At 43.3% G+C, this 22,143-nt stretch overlaps 1 protein-coding gene and 1 long non-coding RNA gene across 4 annotated transcripts in view; one reads left to right on the forward strand and one right to left on the reverse strand.

Annotated features, from left to right (window-relative positions):
• Positions 1-22,143, forward strand: part of LOC142765467 (uncharacterized) — a 93,765-nt gene that overhangs the window by 66,837 nt on the left and 4,785 nt on the right. The window lies entirely within an intron of this gene.
• LOC119186173 (uncharacterized) overlaps positions 12,884-22,143 on the reverse strand; it is a 43,786-nt gene continuing 34,526 nt past the window's right edge. For all 3 annotated transcript variants that reach the window (XR_012884266.1, XR_005111663.2, XM_075866508.1), the window contains 2 exons: positions 15,360-15,404; positions 12,884-13,121 (listed from right to left, as the gene is read on the reverse strand). Coding sequence is in view for 1 of the 3 variants with exons in the window: in XM_075866508.1 (XP_075722623.1) it covers positions 12,952-13,121; positions 15,360-15,404 (215 nt within the window). In the remaining 2 variants the exon portion in view is untranslated. The remainder of the gene's footprint in view (positions 13,122-15,359; positions 15,405-22,143) is intronic.

Below are 22,143 nucleotides of genomic sequence, written 5' to 3' on the forward strand. Positions count from 1 at the left end.
CGTTCCTTAAGTTGTGCGGTGGCATAAGTCAACAAAAAACAGGTTGGCAGCAACACAATGAGAATTCTACCCATAAAATACAGTATCATTGTGAAATATTCTATTCAAACTCTCAGAATCAGAAGGAAAGCCTCGCTACATTCGCCTATGAGTTTTTACACTTGGCAGCGCAAAATAAGCATAATAAATGAGCAGCTGCATTGACGTTACACGTGCATTGGTGTTCAAAATACGTCAGCGCAAACCGCTCTTTATCAATCAGAATTTCTAAATGGGACGTGGCATTACACCGTTGTTATATTACTGCGTAAACCTCAAAAAGTTCAGCAATTGCAAGGGTGGCGTTCACTGCGTATACTCCACTGCGTATACGCAGTAGGAGTATACGCAGTGAACGTTGCCAGCAATTGATGATTTCCAGAGGGTAACGACAAGGCAGGTGTTACTGCGTACAATAATTTGCGAGATAGCTCTGCGACATAAGCATTTCGAGGAAAGAAACTGCCACCAAACCACCTCTCCCAGCGACTCAGCTCCGTACACTGCGGGCTCACGGGTCCTCTAAGATATATAATGAATATTTTGCGTGATTAGACTGTTCACTTAGGTGCTTTGAATCGTGCTAGACTCTAGTGTTTGGTGCATGGAGAAGAGTGAGAAAGGTTCTTCAACGGCTGTAACAAGCGAGTGCCGCGAGAAGCGTGTGTAACCCTACTCGCGGCACTGACGTTACTGCAAAGTTAATGACGTCATGGAGGCGTGAATTAGAGGGTGCCTGTTACCGTTCTTTTCTGTTAATGGAGATCTACATCACCAGTCAGGTGGGTTTTAGGTGTAGGCGATGTGCTAAAAGTCGCATATTTTATGTTTCTAGCTTTATTACCAACCGATCTAGGGTTTTCCTGCAATAAGATAAACCCCTGATTCATGTTGAGTAACTAATAAACGTTTAGTACTTAGCGCCAAACTTATAATATCTATACCCAGCAAACGTACCTTCCGCATTTTCAGATAGAAAGAAATATTATTATTGCATCGGTGGTCTCCACTGGAACCTGTAACTTTTGCGATACTTTTGTTATTTTTGTATTAACAATATGTAAACCTTTTGTAATAAAGCAACGCTTACATACCAGTCTCTCAAAGCAGTCATTACCACTTTATGTATTTTTTATTTTAGTCTGTTTACCATTAGAATTTGGGATGAATCCTACAAGATGATGAAGCTGCTGGGCCCGTAAGAAAAAAATTTTCTGAGTGATAACGTAACGAATCGCGATACGTTGTAGATAAAACTATACTACACGGCCAACTGCAGCGAATTATTTCAGCAGTTTTATTGGCACATTCTCAGCAGGTATAGAGATTCTCAGAAAGCACGCCATTTCTGTTATTCATGCTTCTTTTTACTTCGCGAGTGCTATGAACATTGTACTGAAGTTCAAACTATCATTTTATCATCTTCAAAAACAAGAAAAGACAAATATAAGACAAGAATTTTGTCGTTCAAAAGCTTCGCAGTGTGGTGGGAAGTTCTGACAAAAAGTTGAGAAATAAATGCAGAACGGGACGTAGGCACTGTAACTTTGATTTGGCTGCAATGCGACGTAACGAGTCGTCGTTTTCAGAGCCCAGGGACTCATGTTACTTCAAAAAGCCGCAAGTGCATCTGATATCATGAAGTTATGCTTGTATACTCAAGTTCACAAAAGAAAAGAAAATGTCAGGCCTGTACGCAACGCGCAGAAAAGTCCCAGCGAAAGCTTCAAGAGCGGCCTTTCAAAGCCTTTTCGAAACGGTCTTTGGGTAACTGCTACAAGTAGACTTGCTGGATAGCCACTACGCCATAAAAATCATATTTTTGTATCTTAGGCCTGTATTCAGTACGCTATCCTTCCTCCTATTTCGAGAAGCGTGGTATGCGCTACACTTATGCTCAGAATTTTGTATAATTCTTTTAAGCAATGGCTGAGCGCTGTGAAAAATTGTACCTGAACTGGTATGCGCCATACTTCATAGGCAAGAAAGAGCCAGGTATTGAGGTGGAGCATTAGACCACCCGCTCGTTATGCAGTTCGAATTTTGTGACGCGTGGTTGGTCTGTCGATATTTAAAACGATTCATTACTCGTGTTAACGCGGTTCCTTTCCCGACATCAAGCCTGGTTAAGGCCAGTTGAGAAACGAGTCTCAAGCACTGGCGTGCTTCAGTGGTAGAATACTAGGCTGGCACGCAGTGGACCTGGCTTCAAATTAGTTTTTATTATTTTTTGCGTTACTCGTTACGGACACCGGCGGCGTTGGTGACGGAGAACTACGACGCCGCGCGTTACCAGTGTTTTGATCTCACAACAGCTTGCGCTGTAAAAACTACAAAAAGTGTACAAACAGTTGTATAGTGAGTATAGCAGAAAAGGGCAATAACGCTTTTTCAAAATCGTTAGTAAAATGACCTTGCACATGCGTCTTATGAGGCGAGCGATCATGGCAACAAACCTAACAGAACGAGCGGCTATCTAAAACCTTCACGAATATAACGAACTGCTCAGCCATAGTGTTTCACAGGCATCAGGCACATTATAAGGTGTTCATTAGGGCTTGCTGACATCTGGTGCTCGCCTCGTTTCTTCGCGGAATGATGAAAAAGGACATACTGGTGACTGATTTATTTCAAAAAGTTATTACCACCTGCTTGCTTCATCATTAATTTCTAAATATCCCTGACAGTATCTTTGAAAAGATGGGCAGGACTCGGAGAGGCACGCCTCGTGAAACATCAATGTTCAGAAAAAAAAACACATAGGCTTACAGGAATGGAGTGTTGCTCAGTTGCAGCAACGCAAGAGTGGCGTCGTCCACAGAGACTCACTATTTGTTGCATTTTATACAGCCAATAAATAACACAAACACAAATAAAGCAAGAACAGGCGACGTGAAGCAACGTAGGCACCATGGTGCTCAGTCCAAATAATATATATGAATGAACTGTAAAGAAACAATGTTTTGTTTATTTTGCTTTCATGTTTTTTACTTTGTGAATTTTGAATCAAGTGAAGTGGGGAAAGCCTTTTGTTTAAGGCTTGATTTCACTCCCCCTTGCACTGTCTCAGTGCTTTCACACGTTGGTTCACACTCGGTTGCCTCACTTGGTCAGCGTGCCAAGTATTACGGCAAAGATAATGTGACGTGCAGTGAACGGAAACAGCAATAGGCTTTGTGGATCAGGTCAACCTTGTATTAAACAAACATGGCTAAATCGATGTATCACATGTTTTGCGCTGGACTTTGTTAACCTTGGAGTTTCCAGTACTGCAAAGGTCTTCAAAGTTTCCAAGTGTTAACGAGTCAGCACAAGTATTTAGTTCCATCATTTGAGCGGGGTGATTCATTTTAAATCAGTGCATAGTCAACCCGTTCAGTGCAAGCATTAAAAGACCTAACGTAAGCGTAGTGTCATGTTGATGAGAGCCTACCTGCTGCTCACAAAATATTTTATGAAAGGTTTGGCTGCGCAATGACTCAGCTCCAGAATTCATGCTTTTTTTTAAATTTCAACATGCAGTTGACAAGACGCGAAGTATCCTTCCTGCTCATTGATAGGTACATAGCCAGTTAGAAACATTGTAAGTCTCTGTTTTTAATAATGTCAAAGAACTACATGTAATGGACTCATTATTGCTTCGAGAAATACATGCTTTGAGCACAGAAAATCTGTCGAGAACGAAAATTTTATTTGTGGACGTTTTTTTCTCAAGAGATTGCCTCGATGAAAACAAGCCAACTATCTGAAACCATTTTTAGCAGCATTCGATGTTTAACTGTTTCTCATCGCTTCGCGCCTCATCCTTCCCGTGAACATCTTTTTTGTTTGGTACTTAAAATCTGAGAGAAATCATGTTAGCTGTGACAAGAGACGTGATTCAGCCAAGTACGACGCAGCCTGCTGGCTAATGCTAACAATTTGAGCATCGGTTCGGTTACTCATGGATATTCTTTGGATCATTATGCGCACAGTTTTGTTGTTAAATATAGCTGCTCTTGCCGATTTCGCCGAAAACTAAATTGAACGATTGTAAGCGTCACCAAAGCGGCTAAAAGACATGCCGGAGAACACTAAAACTTTCCGCTCGCATGCGAAGTAGGAAAAAAGAAATTTCGCAGTGAACGTTCTCCCCATGGTTTCCGACCTTTCCTTCTATTGCTGTTCTCTCCAGTGATGTCATAAAGGAAATATTTGTTTGCAAATTATTTTCGGTAGTACACCAAGCAGTGGGACACCAGTGGTGGAACCGGCGCTGCCGCAGCGTATCCCCATGCGAATAGGCGTCCCATGAAATGTTTAGAGTAGTAGTAGTAGTAGTAAACATTTATTAAAGAAAAAAATGTTGTCAGGGAGACTAGCCTCTAGTGGGTCAGCCTCAATGAAGAACTAGGTGGAGTCCCTAGTCAGGGACCCCATTGGCCGTGGCCGCTGTCATGGCACGCTGGACCATGGCTCGTTGAGCTGCAAGGTCCTGGCAATCGAGCAGGGCCGCCTCCCAGTCCTCTGTAGTTTAATTTGGGTTCGGGGGTTAATAAGGATTGAGCTGACATGACCATACCTTGTGGTAGGTGTCAGCCACCTCCGCACAGTACTGGCAGAGGCCGGAAAAGGAAGGGTCAACGTATTTAAGCGCTGCCAGACACAGTAAAGTATTGGTAAACCACCGCAGAATAATTCTGTCGTCCACCTTCTTGAGTCCTTTGCAGGGCGGAGGAAAACGGCGGTGGTTGTCTCGGTAGTGGGTAATCATCTATCTATTAGTTAAAAAAGGAGCGTCCTCTTCTGGAACACAGGGGTCATCGGTAGGCGAGGCAGTGGCTCGGGCGAGGCATCAGCTCGCGGGCGGCGGCACTCGCCACCTCATTGCCTGCGAGGCCCTGATGGCCAGGAGTCCAGATTATTGAAAGCGGAGAGGGGCAACCAGCTCGCAGACAAGATTTAAGAATTTTGGCAGCTAGGGGTGTGATAGTGTCTTCCTCCTAACCAAGTAGCACTGTGTGCCTCAGCTACGCTTGAATGCAAGGCTATGCCGGATGCAGTGGCCCTCTGCGTGGCGCCGCCACACCGAGCCGTACTTTAGCTAAGACTAAACGACACTGCAAATTAGTGTACCTCCCGATATCGCTACAAATACGAAGAGCGATCAATGCCAAAAAAATTGAGCTAACCTAAAGTGAATTTTTAATGTCATGAATTGTTGACGCGCGAGCTTCGAGGCGTTAGTACGTGATTTTTTACACTGTGAAAGCCACCTTTTTGTTTCTAAGAAAAAAAAAAGGTTTTTTAAGATAAATATTGACTCGCCCTTGTTCGCATGCTTTTTTTGCAGTAATTATGAACTAATGCATCCCTCTCCTCTCTATGATATGATGAAAACCCGACTTCTATTGATAGGCAGCATGTTTCATTACTGATCGCATACATTTTGCTGGCAGCCTATTTTACCGTTACTTCAGCGGTCTTACAATCGTCACGCATAAGCATACTTTATTTTAACCCCTTTGTGAGTCATGTCATTCATTGTATCTCCATATGAGTCAACAGAACTTTATTAGAAGTGTATTTAAACGTATTATGCAGAAGTTATCTTTGATGACGTTATTAATATGAGCATTCTATATTGCGTGAAGACGTCACGTATGCGTAAATAGGTGTATAACTACCGTGCTCCCCTTTTTGATCGCTTGTACGGCTTTTATTTTTAGTTTCAATAAAATCATACGCCTTGCACCGCCACAAGTTGTGCCTTATGATCTGTTAATGGTATCTGTCGTTCATGAGTCAGCAAAAATAAAAGAAACTCCCGCAGTCAGCCAAAGACTAATTAGGGCTACTAGTCTAGCATTATTAAACTAAATGCACATTGCCTATACTGCGCAGGAAGCCACCCACATTGACGCATAAACTTGATGTCTCCCAAAATAGTTTATTCCCGTAGATATTTGTTGCGTGATACTAGTAATGTTTACATACAATATATAATTATGGAAGTTTCAGCCATTACAACCGTTCCTTGAGTCATTTTATGGAAATAGCATGGTGGTGCGTGAACCCTGTGGTACTAAGGCACTGAGTATAGTGGGCATCGACAGCAGTGGCAAGTAGACGCTTCTTAATATATTAATCGTGTTTCGCGTGAGTTTCACGTACAAAATTTAAAAGATTTACATGCGCAAAAAAGACACATCACACGAGCAATCAGGCGAAAAGCGGCAGGTTCTAGAAGCTTTCTCACCTTCTGTTTTACACAGTGACTTGTCAAATTGTTAGGAACTGCAATACACGAGCGTTGCATTATCGTTAAATCTCCTCTCCCACCGTGCGCTACGAATTTAGTGCACTACGTGAACTAAATATCGCCATATCTTTCCATTTAGACGTGGCATCATGAAATTCCAAAGCATCTTGATTTCAAACATCTGCTGCTCTTTATTGCGCACTCACATCGCCAGTATGTACACGGGCCTCTACTATTTCACCTTCATCTAGATGCGAACACTGCTGTCAGACGTCGAACCCGCAAGCTATAGATCTGCAGGCAAATGCCGTAGCCACTTACCACCCAGGCCGACTTTTTATTGCCCTACAATCAATTACACAGCCTGAAATAGTACAACAAAATAACATTGAAGTTGTTATACTTTGCAATTTGTGATCACAAACAAAATTTTACGGGTATTCAAAGTTGCTTGACAAGGCGCGTAAGAATTGAATGAGCGCACATCAAAAGGTTTACAGAAAGCGCTACCACGTCATGGCTACTTCGTCTCCTATATGAGGTAAGCATACGTACGCATGTAATGTAACAACCGGTGAATAGTCATGGCGAGTGCGCTATGCACGCAGACCAGCAGTACCTGAGAGACGAAACATGGACAATAAAATTGAGAGAATGAGAACAGAAAACGTAGAGAATGAGTCTTGCGTGCTCTCACTGCATACGCGGTTAAGTGTACGGCGAGTACAATGTGATTTTTCGGTTTATTAGCTAAAGGGTTGAGCCGTTTATTCTAAACCGAACAGAACCTGCAAACAGGCACGAAACAAAGAAGTCTTGACACCAGAAAAGCCTACAAACAACTGAAGATGTGCTCAATACTGGATACTAAAGAAAGCACGAAAGCTCATCATGCAAATTCTTATGCAATATGCCAATCTATCCATCCGGCACACGTGTGGGTGTACGTGAATAATGACTGTAAAGATATTTGGTTTCCTCCTTATGCATTTTAATAGACGCTTGGCTTACGCATGTGACAATGCTATTATCGATGCGTAGGAATAAAAGCATGCTTTCATTTCTACCCCGGTACAAAACTGGGCCTTCATAATGTTTTGGAATGCACCTACTCAGTCGACAATGCAATTATAAACATAAAATTGTGGCGCCCTATAATCATTTTCGCCTTCATCGAAAATGCAGCTGCCAGGACCGTGACTCGATCCCGCCACCTGCGGATCAGCAGCTGAGTGCCATAGCCACTGTACCACCAAGTCGGAAGTTGACAATATGAAGGATGACGAGAATGTGAACGCCCTGTTGGTGATCTCATGTTGCAACAACATACGGTTAATAAAGCAGCCCATCTCAGCTACGTAAAAGTGAGCACACCTAAGAGGGACCTTATATTGTAAACTTGTGCTGCAATCAGTGAATTTGTTGGTGTGTTTTACGAGACAAATAATGGTCCACTTCTTGTCCATTAATCGCTCATCCTTTCATTGCACAGTGGCAGTATTCACATAGATTATTGTCGGTCATAAAAACAATAATATGCCATGTCTGCTTCCTACTTTTTTAGTTTTTAAGATGTACGGTATATTTTCGAAACGTTTCCGCCTATCGCATTCTGCAATCACGTTCGGACTCAAGGTATTGTATTTCCTTAAACTTTCGGGGACAGTGGCCACTAGAAAAATCAAAGTAACGCACATCTGAAAGAGGCGTAACCTGTGCATGAAACCTATCACTGGTATGGTGCTCACACGACTTCGCGAGGGCCGTCTTCAGGAAAACAATTGCTATACCGCTTGTTACAACTTACGAGTGCTTCGACGAGAAGTTTAACAGCGTTTTTGAATAGCGTAGAGAATTTAGGCAGCATACCTCGCTTTCTCACGCATTAAAATATATAAAAACCGTATTCCATTAATCTGAAGCAGTTATGAAGTAATGTTCAGCCATTCTTATTTTACATGATTTTTTTTTCTACGGAGGTTACTACAGCTTCAAGCTCCTTACCTCTTCACATAATCAAATAATGGTTTAGATAACAAACAACATAGATAATAAAATTACCTTACGAGCCCTAAACGCATTCGTCAATTTCACTGAAATAAAACTCACACAGAACCAGAGCAACCTTTAAACCGACAGATATCCCTGATTACTGCACGTAGACGCTTTTATTTCAACCTACTAGAGTTGCGCCTAAATAAACGTCAAGAATGAAAAAAAAGCGACTGCGAAGACATGTCACGTTAATCTGTAAAAAACATCTCACGCCCTTGTCCGTGATAAAAGAAATAATACATTTTAACATGTCCTTGCGTAGCAGAGAGTAATAAAGGTCTTCTAAAGCTATACGTAACGTTTAGAACCACCGCGATTCATTTCTGTAATGAAATGAAATAGCGTCTAAGAGTTGGTGAGAGGTGGGGTAAAATGCGGAAAAAAAGCGTTTAAAATTGTTATATCTGTTTTTCTTTCTTTTCTTACGATTAGGCACTAATTCAGAAAGTTTACTTCGATTACAAGGTATGTGCTAGATAAATATTACCGGGTTGCGACTCTTCAAAGCATTGCTAAAAATGAATAACAAATGTTCCAGATGTCTCACTTTGCCCCTACCTGCGGGGCTAATATAAAATTTGTGTATGACAAAACGAAACAATTGAAAAAGATCATTTATCCAGATCTAGAAAGACATACAATTCACTCTGTGGGCCCTTACGCAGATCCGTTTTCTTAGACTCCACGTATTGAATCTAGACGGAAGCCGGTGTTGTGTTGCTTCGAAACTCCTTGCTCACAAAAAAACCGGCAGTCTTTATTTGTGCTAGCGCTGTCTTCTCTTTAATGCTTTCAACTCATCGAAATATTCAACGATTGGATTCTAGAGAATTTTTTACATCTCTTCCTCAATTCCTTTTGCTGTTTTCTCCTCAGGCGTTTCACGGCTTTTCATTTCGTTCGCCGGGCTTAGTGAGGCAATGAATTTAAAATTGTGTTAGACTCGGAGTTCTCGCATCTTTTTTTCAATATGACTATTGAAGAAAAAAAAAACGCTGTTAAAACTTACTTCCAAGCCGTGTTAGTGAACGACTTTACTTGAACAATCCGCCATTCATTAGGCGTCTCTTGAGAGCATCTTTGGTAGCTCGGAAAAACCTGGACGCAGCGTGAACGCCGGGAGTCGTGGTCATGCCCTGAACTGCGATCAATGGTTTTTCATGTCGTTTTTCTCTCAGGAAGCTCTACATGACATTTTTGTTTGTTCAAACCCTCCTAGATGAATAAATATAATATATTATCAGCGTAACCTAATCGATCGTAATAAGACACTCGCAAAGGTCTTTTTGTAGTGTTTTACCGCTCTCACTGGCAAGAAGACAGCTTTCTTTCTAAGCACCAAATGAGCTAAACTTTTGGTGTTAATTACCCTGTAGTCTACAGTAGCAACATAAATAGTTACGTCAGTAGGTTCATCCACGGATTCGCAAATTCGGCTGTGCAGGATGTCACTCCTTTTTGACAGGTCCCCAACACACTGACACCAGTCGCATAATCATTCCCGCGCGAACGTTCTGAGCAATTATCAACTTTTACACACGAAAAGGTTGACAAGAACAAGCAATTATTACTGGAAAATAAAATTAAAGAAAGGAGGTTTTCCTATGAACTGCAGAGGCTGGTACAGACAAAAATTTCTCGTTTTGCCCCATATCTCATTTTATCCCACTCAACTCTCGTATGAAGTGGATCTAAAAGACTCTAAGAGAATATTCAGTTGCGCAGATACCTAGATGAAAGGATTTGCCAGGTGACTTTGTCTAAAACTGCTTTAAAAGGAATCTAGTTTTATCTGCTTTCGCTGAAAAAAAAACAAGTATAAACTAAGGGAGGTTCTGGCGTCCGTGATGGTACAGGCTACTTTCTCATTGTTTTCTTCTAACTGAAGACCGACAGGGCATTGCCAAAGTACCGATCGTTTATGTTTTACCATCTAAGAATTCTGTTTCAAGACTATGCTTTTTATGAGAACATTCTGTCCGGGATAATTGCGAAGTAGATTCTTTTTATGAAAAACCTGCCCTGTGTTTTTTGTCTACACCTTATTTAACCGAAAGGTGTGATATTATCAGGAAGTTTGACTTCATGTTAGATCTTTTCATGCAAGCAGCATAGCTAGGCTTTAATTGACGCTGTTGTGACATTGCGAATTGCCACAGACGTAAAGAGTTGCAATATTACCAATTTTTGTAGCTGTCGCAGGAAGCATTAGGGTGGGAACGCTGAATACATGCCTTTGTGAAAATGTTGAATAAGTGGTGACCACATGTTCCACAGCCGGTTGCAGTGACAGGATGATAGTATAGTTAGGCTGCAATTGTTCTGAGTACCCTCAACGAAGAAGCAGGGCAAACTTGATTTTGAAGCTTTGCGGAGCTTCATAGTCAAGTTCGCCACATGTATTTTACCGTGCAGTGCGGTAAGAGGTGACGGTGCTCGCCGTGCAACATTTAAAGACATACTGGTGACATGGACGATAAGTATCGCACATCGCGTACTTGAAGACCACCCATGGTATGCTCTGGTCGTCACCACACAGCACCGTGAATGTGCGCTTTGAAGGCTCAAAGTTCTGGTTTGATGTAGCAAGTAAATAGCAAGTAAATAGCAACTACAAGTAAACCGCAAAACGCTTTCTGGTTACCACCATAACGCTCACTTTTTTCTGCACTCCTCACAATTTCCACTCCTAGTTAGGAGGTTTCTGATTCGCCTTTCGTTAGATACCGAGAAAGTGCACACATGCGTATCTTCATTTGAAATACTTGAAACTTGAACACAATCGTCAACAGAACAATTTAGGATGCGAAATCAAAGAGTTATAATGACCGAAAGTGAGATATGAATTGAGAATTCAACTGCATAAGCGAAAGTTGCCGGAGCGTGCCGTGCATGATAAAGCGAGCTTCATACGTCATATTCTGAGGTTCATTGTTGCTGTGCTTCATCGTCTTGACGTTATGTGTGGGCACAAGTTTAACGCATTTAGGTGTTACAGAACGCCCGTCTCAGTGTATGGCTCAAAATCGATATAATTCAGTGAACGCTTGCGCTTGCGAGTTGCGACACACCGAAAAAACTCTACCAACTTTTGAATTGCACCTGAAGTTTGCTTTTATCAGCTTTATACGTATTGAGGAGAGGCTGCATTGACGGAAATAGTTTTTAAGGTCACAAACGTTCAGTATACTGTGCCACAACACCAACGAAAGAAGGGGGCATGCAAAATTGCAAGCGCATGTATCTCTCGCACTACACAGTTGTGGTCATGGCAGCGATGAGAGCGCTGGTGGTGACGTTTTTCGCAGCACCACGAAGGCAGAGTCTTTTTTTTATTGGCTTGAGGTTGGGCCTAAAGTGGTACTTTCAGCCTAAGGCTAGCGTTTTGCCGTGATTATCATCCATGATAGCTTTTCCGAGGGCTAGCGGAAAAAATGTGGTGCTAGAACAGTAGAAAATTCTGCGTCCTAAATGATTGAACTTTTCAAGCTTTCATCCTGCATAGACATTCCGCATGCAAGTTGGCTACCCTCATCCTGTCGGTGTAGATATGCTTATTGCAGCGATCGTCCCGCGAAGTAAAAATAACCTGATTTTTTTCGGTGTACTGTATACGCTTTTGTCACACAGTTCTGTAACGTCAAGAACACTGCTCGGGCTAAATCGAATATTTATTTATACTTTTCCATAATGCAGCTCCAAACACAGGCATTGTTATATGGCAGAATGTTTCCTTATGAAGCATAAGTATTTGCTTCTGGTGCCACTGGAACCAACGTATTATATTTGTTTCTTTTTATTTGCACAGATCTCGATATTTCACTCATTCATAACGGTATCTATGTAGCGAAGAACTAAGGATGTGGACGCCTACGCGCTGGCTTCTATGAACGCAGCACAGTAGCGTTAAAATCTAAAGAACGAAGGCTCCACCAAAAACTTTTGTCTCCTTTTTTTTTGAGCTAAGCTTCCATGACCCTCATATACCGCATCTGCCTCGGCGGCATCATACGTGAAGAACACGTAGTCAGTGGGTTTATACATAAATATGGCACTACACAAATGGGGCCTGAAGGTGCGCGTTCACTTCCGTATTTGTATGCACTGTTTTCCAATTGTTTATGTTCTATAGACCTTGACTGTCGTTCACTTGGTTAGTTGGTAGTTGATCGCTCATGAAGAATGTCATTTGATTGCTGCGTTTAATCGCTTCATGCATTACCACCATTGTGGCTTGTATTAACAGAAGTGTCGCACTGTTAAGTAAGTGTGCAGTGTTAAAGCCAAATTAAAAGCCTTGTGAAAGAAAAAAATTTAACAAAAAACATTTTGCAATCATCTAGAAAGACGAAAAAGATACTTTGGTCATGCGTTCACAAACCAACCCCATTTTTCTGACAAGAAAAGGGATTTGAATGTTTTCAAACGCAAATTGCTCGAAGACGACAGTTTTCTGTTTCTCATCAATTACCTCATACCAGAGCTCAGTTGAACCCAAAGGTAAACGTTGCAACAACAACCCGTAAATAAACACACTGGGATACACAATTCTCCCAAAACACGAAATCTTTTTATTGCTACATATATTTCTGTGCGGCAATCCACTAAATGCCTGACTACCGTGCTGCATCAGGGAGAACGCATGTCGTCTCACATAAAGGCTTAGAGGCGAATGCGTTGCAGTTTAGGATTTCTGCATTTCTTTCGCACCTATTGGTACGCTTGTTGTAGAAAAATAGATTAGGACGTCGCCATCCGAACCTTAAACGTTGGTCGCAATAGCAGGCTGCAAATACAAGTAGATAAATAAGAATGTGCAATAATAAAAGTACATAAATGTCACAAAATTCTCTGGTGATCTGACGAATTGAGTGATCTGATTTATTGCGAAAATTCAGTAGGCAGCTGTAACAATTGATATTGTTACCCATGAGTCAGGCGTAAGAAAAGCTGGCTTATTTTGTAACCTGAGTAGTTGTGTGCATCTGGCGGGCCTCCAGCCACGCAATCTTCCACCTTGTCCAAAAACCGGCAGCTTATACTGCGATGTAACGTCGGCACTTAGGTTAAAGCCCTGACGCATCGCGCCCCACGATACGCTGAGGTGTACATCATACTTAGCGCTAGTTGAAGGGTTCCCGGAGAAACGACTGAAACTGGACTGCACGGGGTCTCTTTTTAGACTGAACATACATATAAATCTTTCTTTTTTTTTTGCAGTCATGCTCAAGTCGCTTTCGCACACGTATTCTATTCCGACGAAAAATAATTTACCGCAACTGAAATGACATTTAGGAGACGATCTATCTCGAATTTTGGTAAATAACTTCTCGATCACTGTTATTAGAGGAATTTTAAGGTGAACGTTCAGATGCATATAAGAGCAACTTTTTCGGCCCATTAGAGTAATTTTTTAGCCAGTGGAGATTTTAAGTCCATAACACAATTATCTAGCTTTGTTCAGCTTCCCTGTTAGTATTATCCTGCGTGTTAAGATATCAAAACTCTGCTTGTACAAAATCAGCAATTTTGTAGTTATATTTCTCAAATCAGACTGTTCGTGGATGATTGTGTGCTATTTCGTCAAGTTAGCTGTTCTAGTGATCAGCAGAACTTGAACTTGAGTCTTAATAACATACTAAACTGGTGTAATGACAATGGTATGGCATTCAATGCACAAAAAACTGTTTGTCTTTGTATAACTCGTTCAAAAACACCTCTACGTTTTACTTATAACCTCGGCTCATCATCACTACAACAGGTTAACAACTACAAATATCTAGGCCTAACAATAACTAATGACCTCTCTTGGAACCTACACATAGACAACGTATGTTCTGCTGCCTTCCGTAAGCTGTGTTTTCTAAAACATAAGCTTAGAAATTCTCCTTCTGACATAAAAGTACTTTGCTACTTTACGTACATAAGACCAAAACTAGAATATTCTTGTGTTGTATGGGACCCCTTTACTAAATCTAATATAAAAAAACTAGAAGCAGTGCAAAGAAAGGCTGTAAGGTTTGTTTATTCCAAGTTTAAAATTACGGACTCGCCGACTGAACTTATGACTCCTAACAACATTGAAACACTTGAATTACGGCGAAAAAGGAACCGCCTTAACCTTCTGTATCTTCTTGTTAATTATAAGTTAGCCCTTGACCCGCGTGCTGCATCTCCTCTGTTTACTCCTGTATCTTTCCTGTTTACTAGGCATACACGTCATCATCACGCCCATTCTTTAACCCCGTATTTTGCTAAAACCAACGGGTTCCGATTTTCCTTTTTTGAGCGTACTGTATCAGAGTGGAACTGTCTAACTGATCTTAGCCAATTTTTTGTTGCTTAGAGCTAATCTACGCACTGTTAATTTTATGTTATGCATCCATAAAATGTAACATTTTTGACATGTTATGTGTTAGATTAGTCGGTGTTTCGATTCCATTTCTCGTGATATATTCCTATTTTTTCACATGCGTTTTTGTTTATATCCTGCCTCTTGTACCTGTCCTGCTTGGACCAGTTCTTGTTCTGCAGTATTCAATAAATAAATAAATAAAATAAAAATATTTGCGGCAGCACGCCCCGTGGACCGAAAAGTACAGCGGTCAAGTAATAGATGCAGATTTACGGCGAATCATTTTTAACGTGCACCACGCAAGAAGCCTAGTCAAGCGTTTAAAGCGTCGGCTTCAGTACAAAAAATACGACATATCTACAATGTTACATAGCACTGTTTTGCAAAGCGTATTGCGATATAGATACAAAATACCTAAATACTATAGAAGATAGTCTCTAAGATACATGTATCTTCGATACTGCCCTGCACTATAATCGTAGCAAAGGAAACATTCATGATTCCCTTCTAGAATACGTTGTTAGATGATACTATCAGTAACAGCTGCATCAATTGAGACATTCCTTTATATTAAGCCTTTCAAACACACCGAGAAAATACTACGCATTTCTACCCAATTCACCTTACGAAAAAAGTCATCTACTCGTAATATGGAAAGATAGCGCTTACCTCTGTGATACTGGCAATGACCAATGACTAGTCGCCTGTGACAAACTGGAAAACAATGCACGAAATGAAATTTAATATTCACTTTAGTGGCAATGAACACGCTCTGGTCGTTTCTATAGTATACATGTAGTTGTTAGAAAGAGCACTGACATTTTTCTATTTTTATGTGATAATATTGTGATTTGGACATCTATGTAGAACTGTGGGCATTATTCATACTCTTTATACTCTGGCTCGATGGTGAATAAAAAGAGTGTTAGAACTTCAATGTCGGCTTACACTATACGTGCTTCTTAAACAGCGCATATAATTATAATAACACAAGCTACACCAAAAGTACACAACGTAGAGAACTATAGGCACATGTGTCAACCGTGCTCTTTGGGTCTTTTTTTTCTAACTTTGTCGTTTCTGCTTGCATATCGAGTAACCGCTAATGAAATGTAGGTGATACAAACACAATGTTCTCTGAATAAACATGACAATTTGAAAGAACTTTCGTTCGTAAATGATCTATTGGAAAACCTTTCGTTCGCGTTTGATGTTCGAACAGACCACTGTTCATACTTTCAATCGGATCTGTATTGCTGGCGCTGCTCGCTTAACCGGCTGTAAATGCATCTGCGTCTGCTCTTCCGAGTTGGTCTTCTCGTAACGTATTTGGTTGAGTGGTAGAATCCCTGAACTCACCACGGAACTCCGAAGCAGACGCTCGTTCGCGGCTTTCACATGACAGCTCAAGCTTTGACTACATCCTCTTACCCTGCCTGCCAACCCAGCAGCTAAAACAACTTTCGTGACACTTCCCGCCCTGAAAGACCTTGGCGTGTTCTCGAGCCACAACCGTTCCGACGTCGACAAACGACGACGCCTCTACGAACAAGTCAAAGCCACTTATAGGTAGGACCCCACGCTCAGGCTCGCGAACGTCATTTTTTACCTCGACTGTACCCAAACTCCCCTCCTGTTAGGTTTGCCACGATGGAGCATAACTCTACCAGCTGGAGCAGCTTTAAGGAACAGATCTGTGAGCTTTTTCGAAACTCATTTTGTCGTCGAGAAGCTGCGGAGACTGAGTTATCAACTCGCACACAAACTTCCACCCAACCCTACATGAGCTACATTCCGGATGTTTGCGCACTATGCCGCAAGGCCGGCGAGAACATGCCCGTGCTTTAAAAAGTTGTGCATATAATCAAAGGTATCGCGTACGATGCGTTTAACTTGTTGGTTTCAACAACGTGTCATTTGTTGATGCAATTATTCAAGAATGCCACCAGCTCCAACAAAGTAAAAGCAGGCGCATGTCCCATCAGTTACATCGCCTTCCGAATACCGCCGCGACATACTCGTGTCTCGACACATATCGTTCACCAGGCACCTGTGACAACTTGACGTGAATTGTCAGGTGGGAACTTCAACCGGCTGTTCCTGCTACGATGGCACCAACGTCCTCCAACCCATCCTATCAATCACGTTGCCCTTTATTCAAGCAGTCATCCGGTAAGAACTTGCCAGCCTGGGAATTTGCCCTATATCACGGCTTCCCCGTACCAACCTCCAGCCCCCATACACGCTTGCACGTCCGTTTCTGACCAGCTTTTCCTCAAGGCTCCGTAATCTGTCCGCACAGCAAACACATGATGACAAGCAGATCTGCGTTTCGAGTCACCGAGTCGGGCCCGATTCTCGCCATTGCGGAAGTCGCTAGGGTCCTCCTGCACAAGCTTCGCTTCGTGCCTTCCATTCTCACGCCACTTATTATCTTGACCCCCACCCCAACCATTTTGTCTAAGAACCAGCTTCTGGACCCAGCTACCCCCTTCGCCATCCCACAACGCCGTCAGTCTGACCACCAACCCGCCGTTGTCCAGACTGCCCCACAAACCACCCATCGCTCCCGCCCTACCACGAGGTTTCCCGATGAATAACTAAGTGCTTTAGCCCCCAGAAGAGCCGCTGCATAACTCGTACTAACAAAAAAAAAACCTCTCGACCATACAGATGAAGCGCGACCTTATCAACGTTAAAGTATACGGCGTACATGTGACTGCTGTTCTCGACACAGGCCCTCAACTTTCCCTTATGAAGAGTGATTTTCTCTGCAAGCTCAAGAAGGTTCTCACACCCGTTATCACTGGTCATCCGTGTTGCGATGGCGGAAGAGTTTCTATCGTTGGAATCGGCTCCACTTGTGTCTGATTCACTGAACGACACACAGTTGTTCTTTTTTCCGTCCTTGACAAATGTCTTCATGGACTGTTCGACCAGAATGCTCCATGTACACTTGCCCGCAACAGAAGCGCTTGCACAACGGGACTTGTGCGCCCCCCCCCTCCCCCACAGAAACACTGACGTACGTAGAGCTCATCTCAATACCACCAGTTCCCAACGGTGGCTGTGTTCTGCCTACTACCACCGATGTCCTCATCGACTAGGGCATTAAATTACCTCACAACATTCTGTCCGTCGCAGAGAACTAGTCCATGTTCCCCCAGTTGTCAACTTCAGTTTGACACCTCAAGTCTTGCCACAGGGAATCACTTTGGCGTTGATCTGTACCTTAGACAACAACGCGGTGGATGTTTTCACAACGGCTGGTTCTTTTGACGTGCATGGTCAACATCAATTTGGCACGTCCTCCGACAGCACCTTTGGTCGGTGATTGCTTCGAACTTAACGTCGCAGCAGACTACCGAGCATCACCATACTCTGGTGTTCTAAATCGACGTTTTTACTTCAGCGGTCATCCATTGGTGAAAGCTACTTATGTGACCCAACGCGTAAACACTAGTAATGAGCATCCTATTCATAGGCGTCCATATCGGGAGTCTGTGGTCGAGCGTCACAGTATTCAAAGGTTGGTCGACAAAACTCTCACCAAGCGCATCATGGAGCCATCCTGCAGTCTTTCGGCTTCTCCTTTTGCGCTACTTTGCATGAAAGACAGCGCATGGCGTTTTTGGGTCAATTATTCACACCGAAACAAAATTATTAAAAAAGATGTGTATCCTATACCACGAATACGTGATGTCTTTGAATACCTCTATGTGTCCCGCTATTTTTTATTCATAGAGCTTCGTTCCGGCTACTGGCAAATTAAGGTAGATGAAGTGGACCATGAAATGACAACATTCATCACTCCCGAATACCTATATAACTTCAAGGTCATGCCCTGTGTCCTTTATAACGCTCCAGCCACCGTTGAAAGAATGATAGACTCACTGCTCAGAATATTCAAGTCATCCACCTGCGTGTGCTACTGGGACGACGCGTCGCTTTTTCACCAGCGTTTGAAATTCCTATACAGCGCCTCTCAGACGTCTTAGGCATTTTCCGTCGCACTGGTCCGCAGCTCAACTCGTTGAAATGTCACTTCGGGTGCCACCAATTCGCAGTATTGGGCCGTATAATAAGCGCAAATGGTGTACAGCGTCATCCAGCCAAAATCAGTGCCATCAAAAACTTCCCTCTCCCACAATCTGCGAAGGTTGTACGCAGCTTTATTGAACTTCCAACGCTCGTTAAAAAATTTGTGCCCATAGCGAGGGCTCATACGCAGCTTCGGAAGCAATACGTCTTGTTTTCATGTGACTCCCAAGAGGCTTCAGCGTTGTCTACTTTCATAGCTCTTTTCACTTCTCGTCCAATTCTGGCGCACTTCAACCCTTCTGTCCCTACGGAAATTCATACAGATTCAAGTGGACATAGCATTAGCGCAGGGCTGGCTCAACAACAATGTGACGATGGTTGCGTTATTACATGCGCCAGCCGCCTCCTATCTGCCCCTGAAAAAAAAATGGTTTCATTACAGAGTGTGAGTGCTTGGCTCTCGTTCGGGCACTGTCAAAATTTCAGCCTTATCTGTACGGACGTTCATTTTTGGTAGTTGCCGACGGTCACGTGCTCTACTGGCTGAAATCTTTAAAAGATCCCTCAGCGTGCCTTCGACGCTAGGCTTTGCACCTGCAATAGTTTTATTGTTCAGTGGTCTACAAATCCGGCCGTTTGCACCTGATAATAATTGCCTTCCTCGGTACCCTGTTGACAATGCTGAGGACACACACGGAACCACAGATCACTCCATCTTGCCAATGTCCGACTTTCTTCACCTTGGGGAAGACTAGAAATGAGATACACTGCTTCTTGACATTATCAGTCATACAGAATATTCTTTAAATGACTCCTCCGTCTGCTATATTGTTTTTATGAAAGGCGGCTATGTCGCCGCACTTTTCTACCTGACGGGCCCGACCTCACTGTCACACCTAAACATTTGAAGCACTGTGTCCTCGCCGAGCTTCATGACGCTCCCACAACTGGACACCTTGGCGTGCCTCTCACGTACAATAAGGGCACGTATGGCAGGCACCGTTTTCTTCTGACCAGGCCTCGCTCGCTCGACACGTCAATACGTCGGCACGTGTGAGTTATGCTAATGTCATAAAACACCCTCACTGCTACCTGCTGGCCATTTTCAACCGATTGACCTACCTTCGTAACCATTTTACCATGCTTGGTTAGACTTGATTTTTCCCTCATTAACATAGAAAAACAAATGGATAGCCGTGATCAGAGGTCACGCTACACGCTACGCCATTACTCGAGCTCTTCCGAGAAGCTGTGCAAGCGACGTCGCTGAATTTTCCTTACAGGACGTTATAGTGCTTCACGGTGCCCCGAGAGAACTCCTCACAGACCGTCGTCATACATTTCTACTCCAAGTTGTCACCGATGTCCTGCGTTCTTGTTCCACGCAACACACATTGGCCACCGCTTACCGCTCTCAAGCCGATAGCCTCTACCAAATGTGCCTCGTACTGTAACAAATGTGCTCGCTTATATACGTGTCGCCTGACCACCGAGCCTGAAACCTTGCCTTACCTTACGCAACTTTCGCATATAAGTGATGTCATCATAACACAGTGAACTTTTCGCCGTTATACTTATTTTACGGAAGAGAGCCGACTTTACTACTGGATTCAGTCTTCTCAGCTTATACCTCGTCCACCAGCGAGTATGCCAGCGACGCGATCGCGGAGCCTATCATGCCAGTCAGCTCACCCGCACTCGACTGATGGCGTCGCAGACCAAACAAAAGCATCAGTATGATGCGGAACATCGACACGTACATTTCGTTCCCGGTACCCTCCCCTTTTTCTGGTCTCCTCACCGTCAGGTGGGTCTACAATAAAAAAATGTCAGATCCCACGTACACGGTCATCCTTTATGAAAAGGAACACGCGAACGAGTGGACTGCGCTCTGCGGCGGCTGCTTACAGCATGATCAACCGACAGCAAAAGGGAACATGTTCACTTTCAGCGTCATCTCTTGCCGAAAAAAATAATAACGAGTTATGGCCAATAGAAAAGCGCCGCTAGATTGCACTCTCTCTCTCTGCTCAGGCCTGCAGTGCGTAGTCCACAGCCAACATATCAAACGTTGTTCGCGATCACAGCACAAGCTGCAGTAAACACCCGATATCACTCGAGTGATTAGGGAACGCAACGAGCGATTAGGGAACGTAATCTAGCAGCGCTTGTCTACCAGCCATAACTCGTTATCTTGCTTGGCCATACATAACGCGAAAAGTGAACGTGCTTTCTTCACTTGTCGGTTGATGGTGCTGCAGGCAGCCACCGCAGAGCGCCGGCCACATGTTCGCGTGTTCTCTTTCATAAAAAAACGACAGTGTACAGTGGAAATTGATGATATGCGAAACCCGAATGATAAATGTAGGTGTCCTACTTTAAAATTAGCACAACATTACGAGGTGGAGGTAAACGATGCCGTAAATCACTTCCGTGCAGGATTATCATGTTTGGATGTGTCGTTTACCTTCGTCATCCATTCGCGTCCCGTGATATCAAATTTACCATATGTGGAGCTTGCGAAACGGCCAAGAGCATTCTATGAGATTGGTATGTTGTCATGTGCTTACTTGACACGTGTGTCAGTATTATTATGTTTGCACCAGTCATATATCTCGTGTTTGATGACGTCACGTAACACCAAATTTGGTATATGTGGAGCTTGCAAAACGACCACGAGCGCATCATGAAGGGCGAAATACACTTCAATGTAGTGTTGACGCGCGTGCACACTGGGCACAGCGACGCTACGTCAGCAAAACGCGAGCACTCTATAGCCGGACGCCAGGCGCAACCAGGGTCCATCGGCGTGGCCCGACGGCAACCGGCGCGAAATGCGACGTGCAGTATTTTGCGCGATGTGTTACCCAGAAAACATTGCGTTTCCTCTTTTCGTAATAAAGGGACGCTAGTCACGCTGAAACACACATGCGTCAAAGCAACGAAGCCCTCAGCGCGCCTCCTAGTATATAGAAGGCCCGGCACCTGGCATGGCTACTCCAGCGTGACGCGACGAAATGAACGCCAGCGAGCACGCGCACTACGTCACGTCAAAATGTATTGGCGCCTTGACTGTGGAATGTAGTCATGCTGTCACATGACACGCATCTCATGATTATCGTGTTTGCGCCAGTCACATGCCTTCGTTATCTGTTCACGAGACGTAACACCAAATTTGGCATATGTGAAGGTATCTAAACGGCCGCAAGCGCATCATCAGTGTAGCATGTAGTCACGTTGTTACATAACAAGCATGTCATGATTGTCATGGTTGGACGTGTCATTTTACTTTGTCGTCCGTTCGCATCACTTAATACCGAATTTGGTACATGTGAAGCTAGCTAATGAGTCGCGAGCGCATCAAGAGCGTAGCATGTAGCCTTGTTGTTACATGACACGCATCTCATGATTA

The sequence above is a fragment of the Rhipicephalus microplus genome, chromosome 6, assembly GCF_043290135.1.
Source record: "Rhipicephalus microplus isolate Deutch F79 chromosome 6, USDA_Rmic, whole genome shotgun sequence".
In the NCBI taxonomy this organism is placed as follows: domain Eukaryota; kingdom Metazoa; phylum Arthropoda; class Arachnida; order Ixodida; family Ixodidae; genus Rhipicephalus; species Rhipicephalus microplus.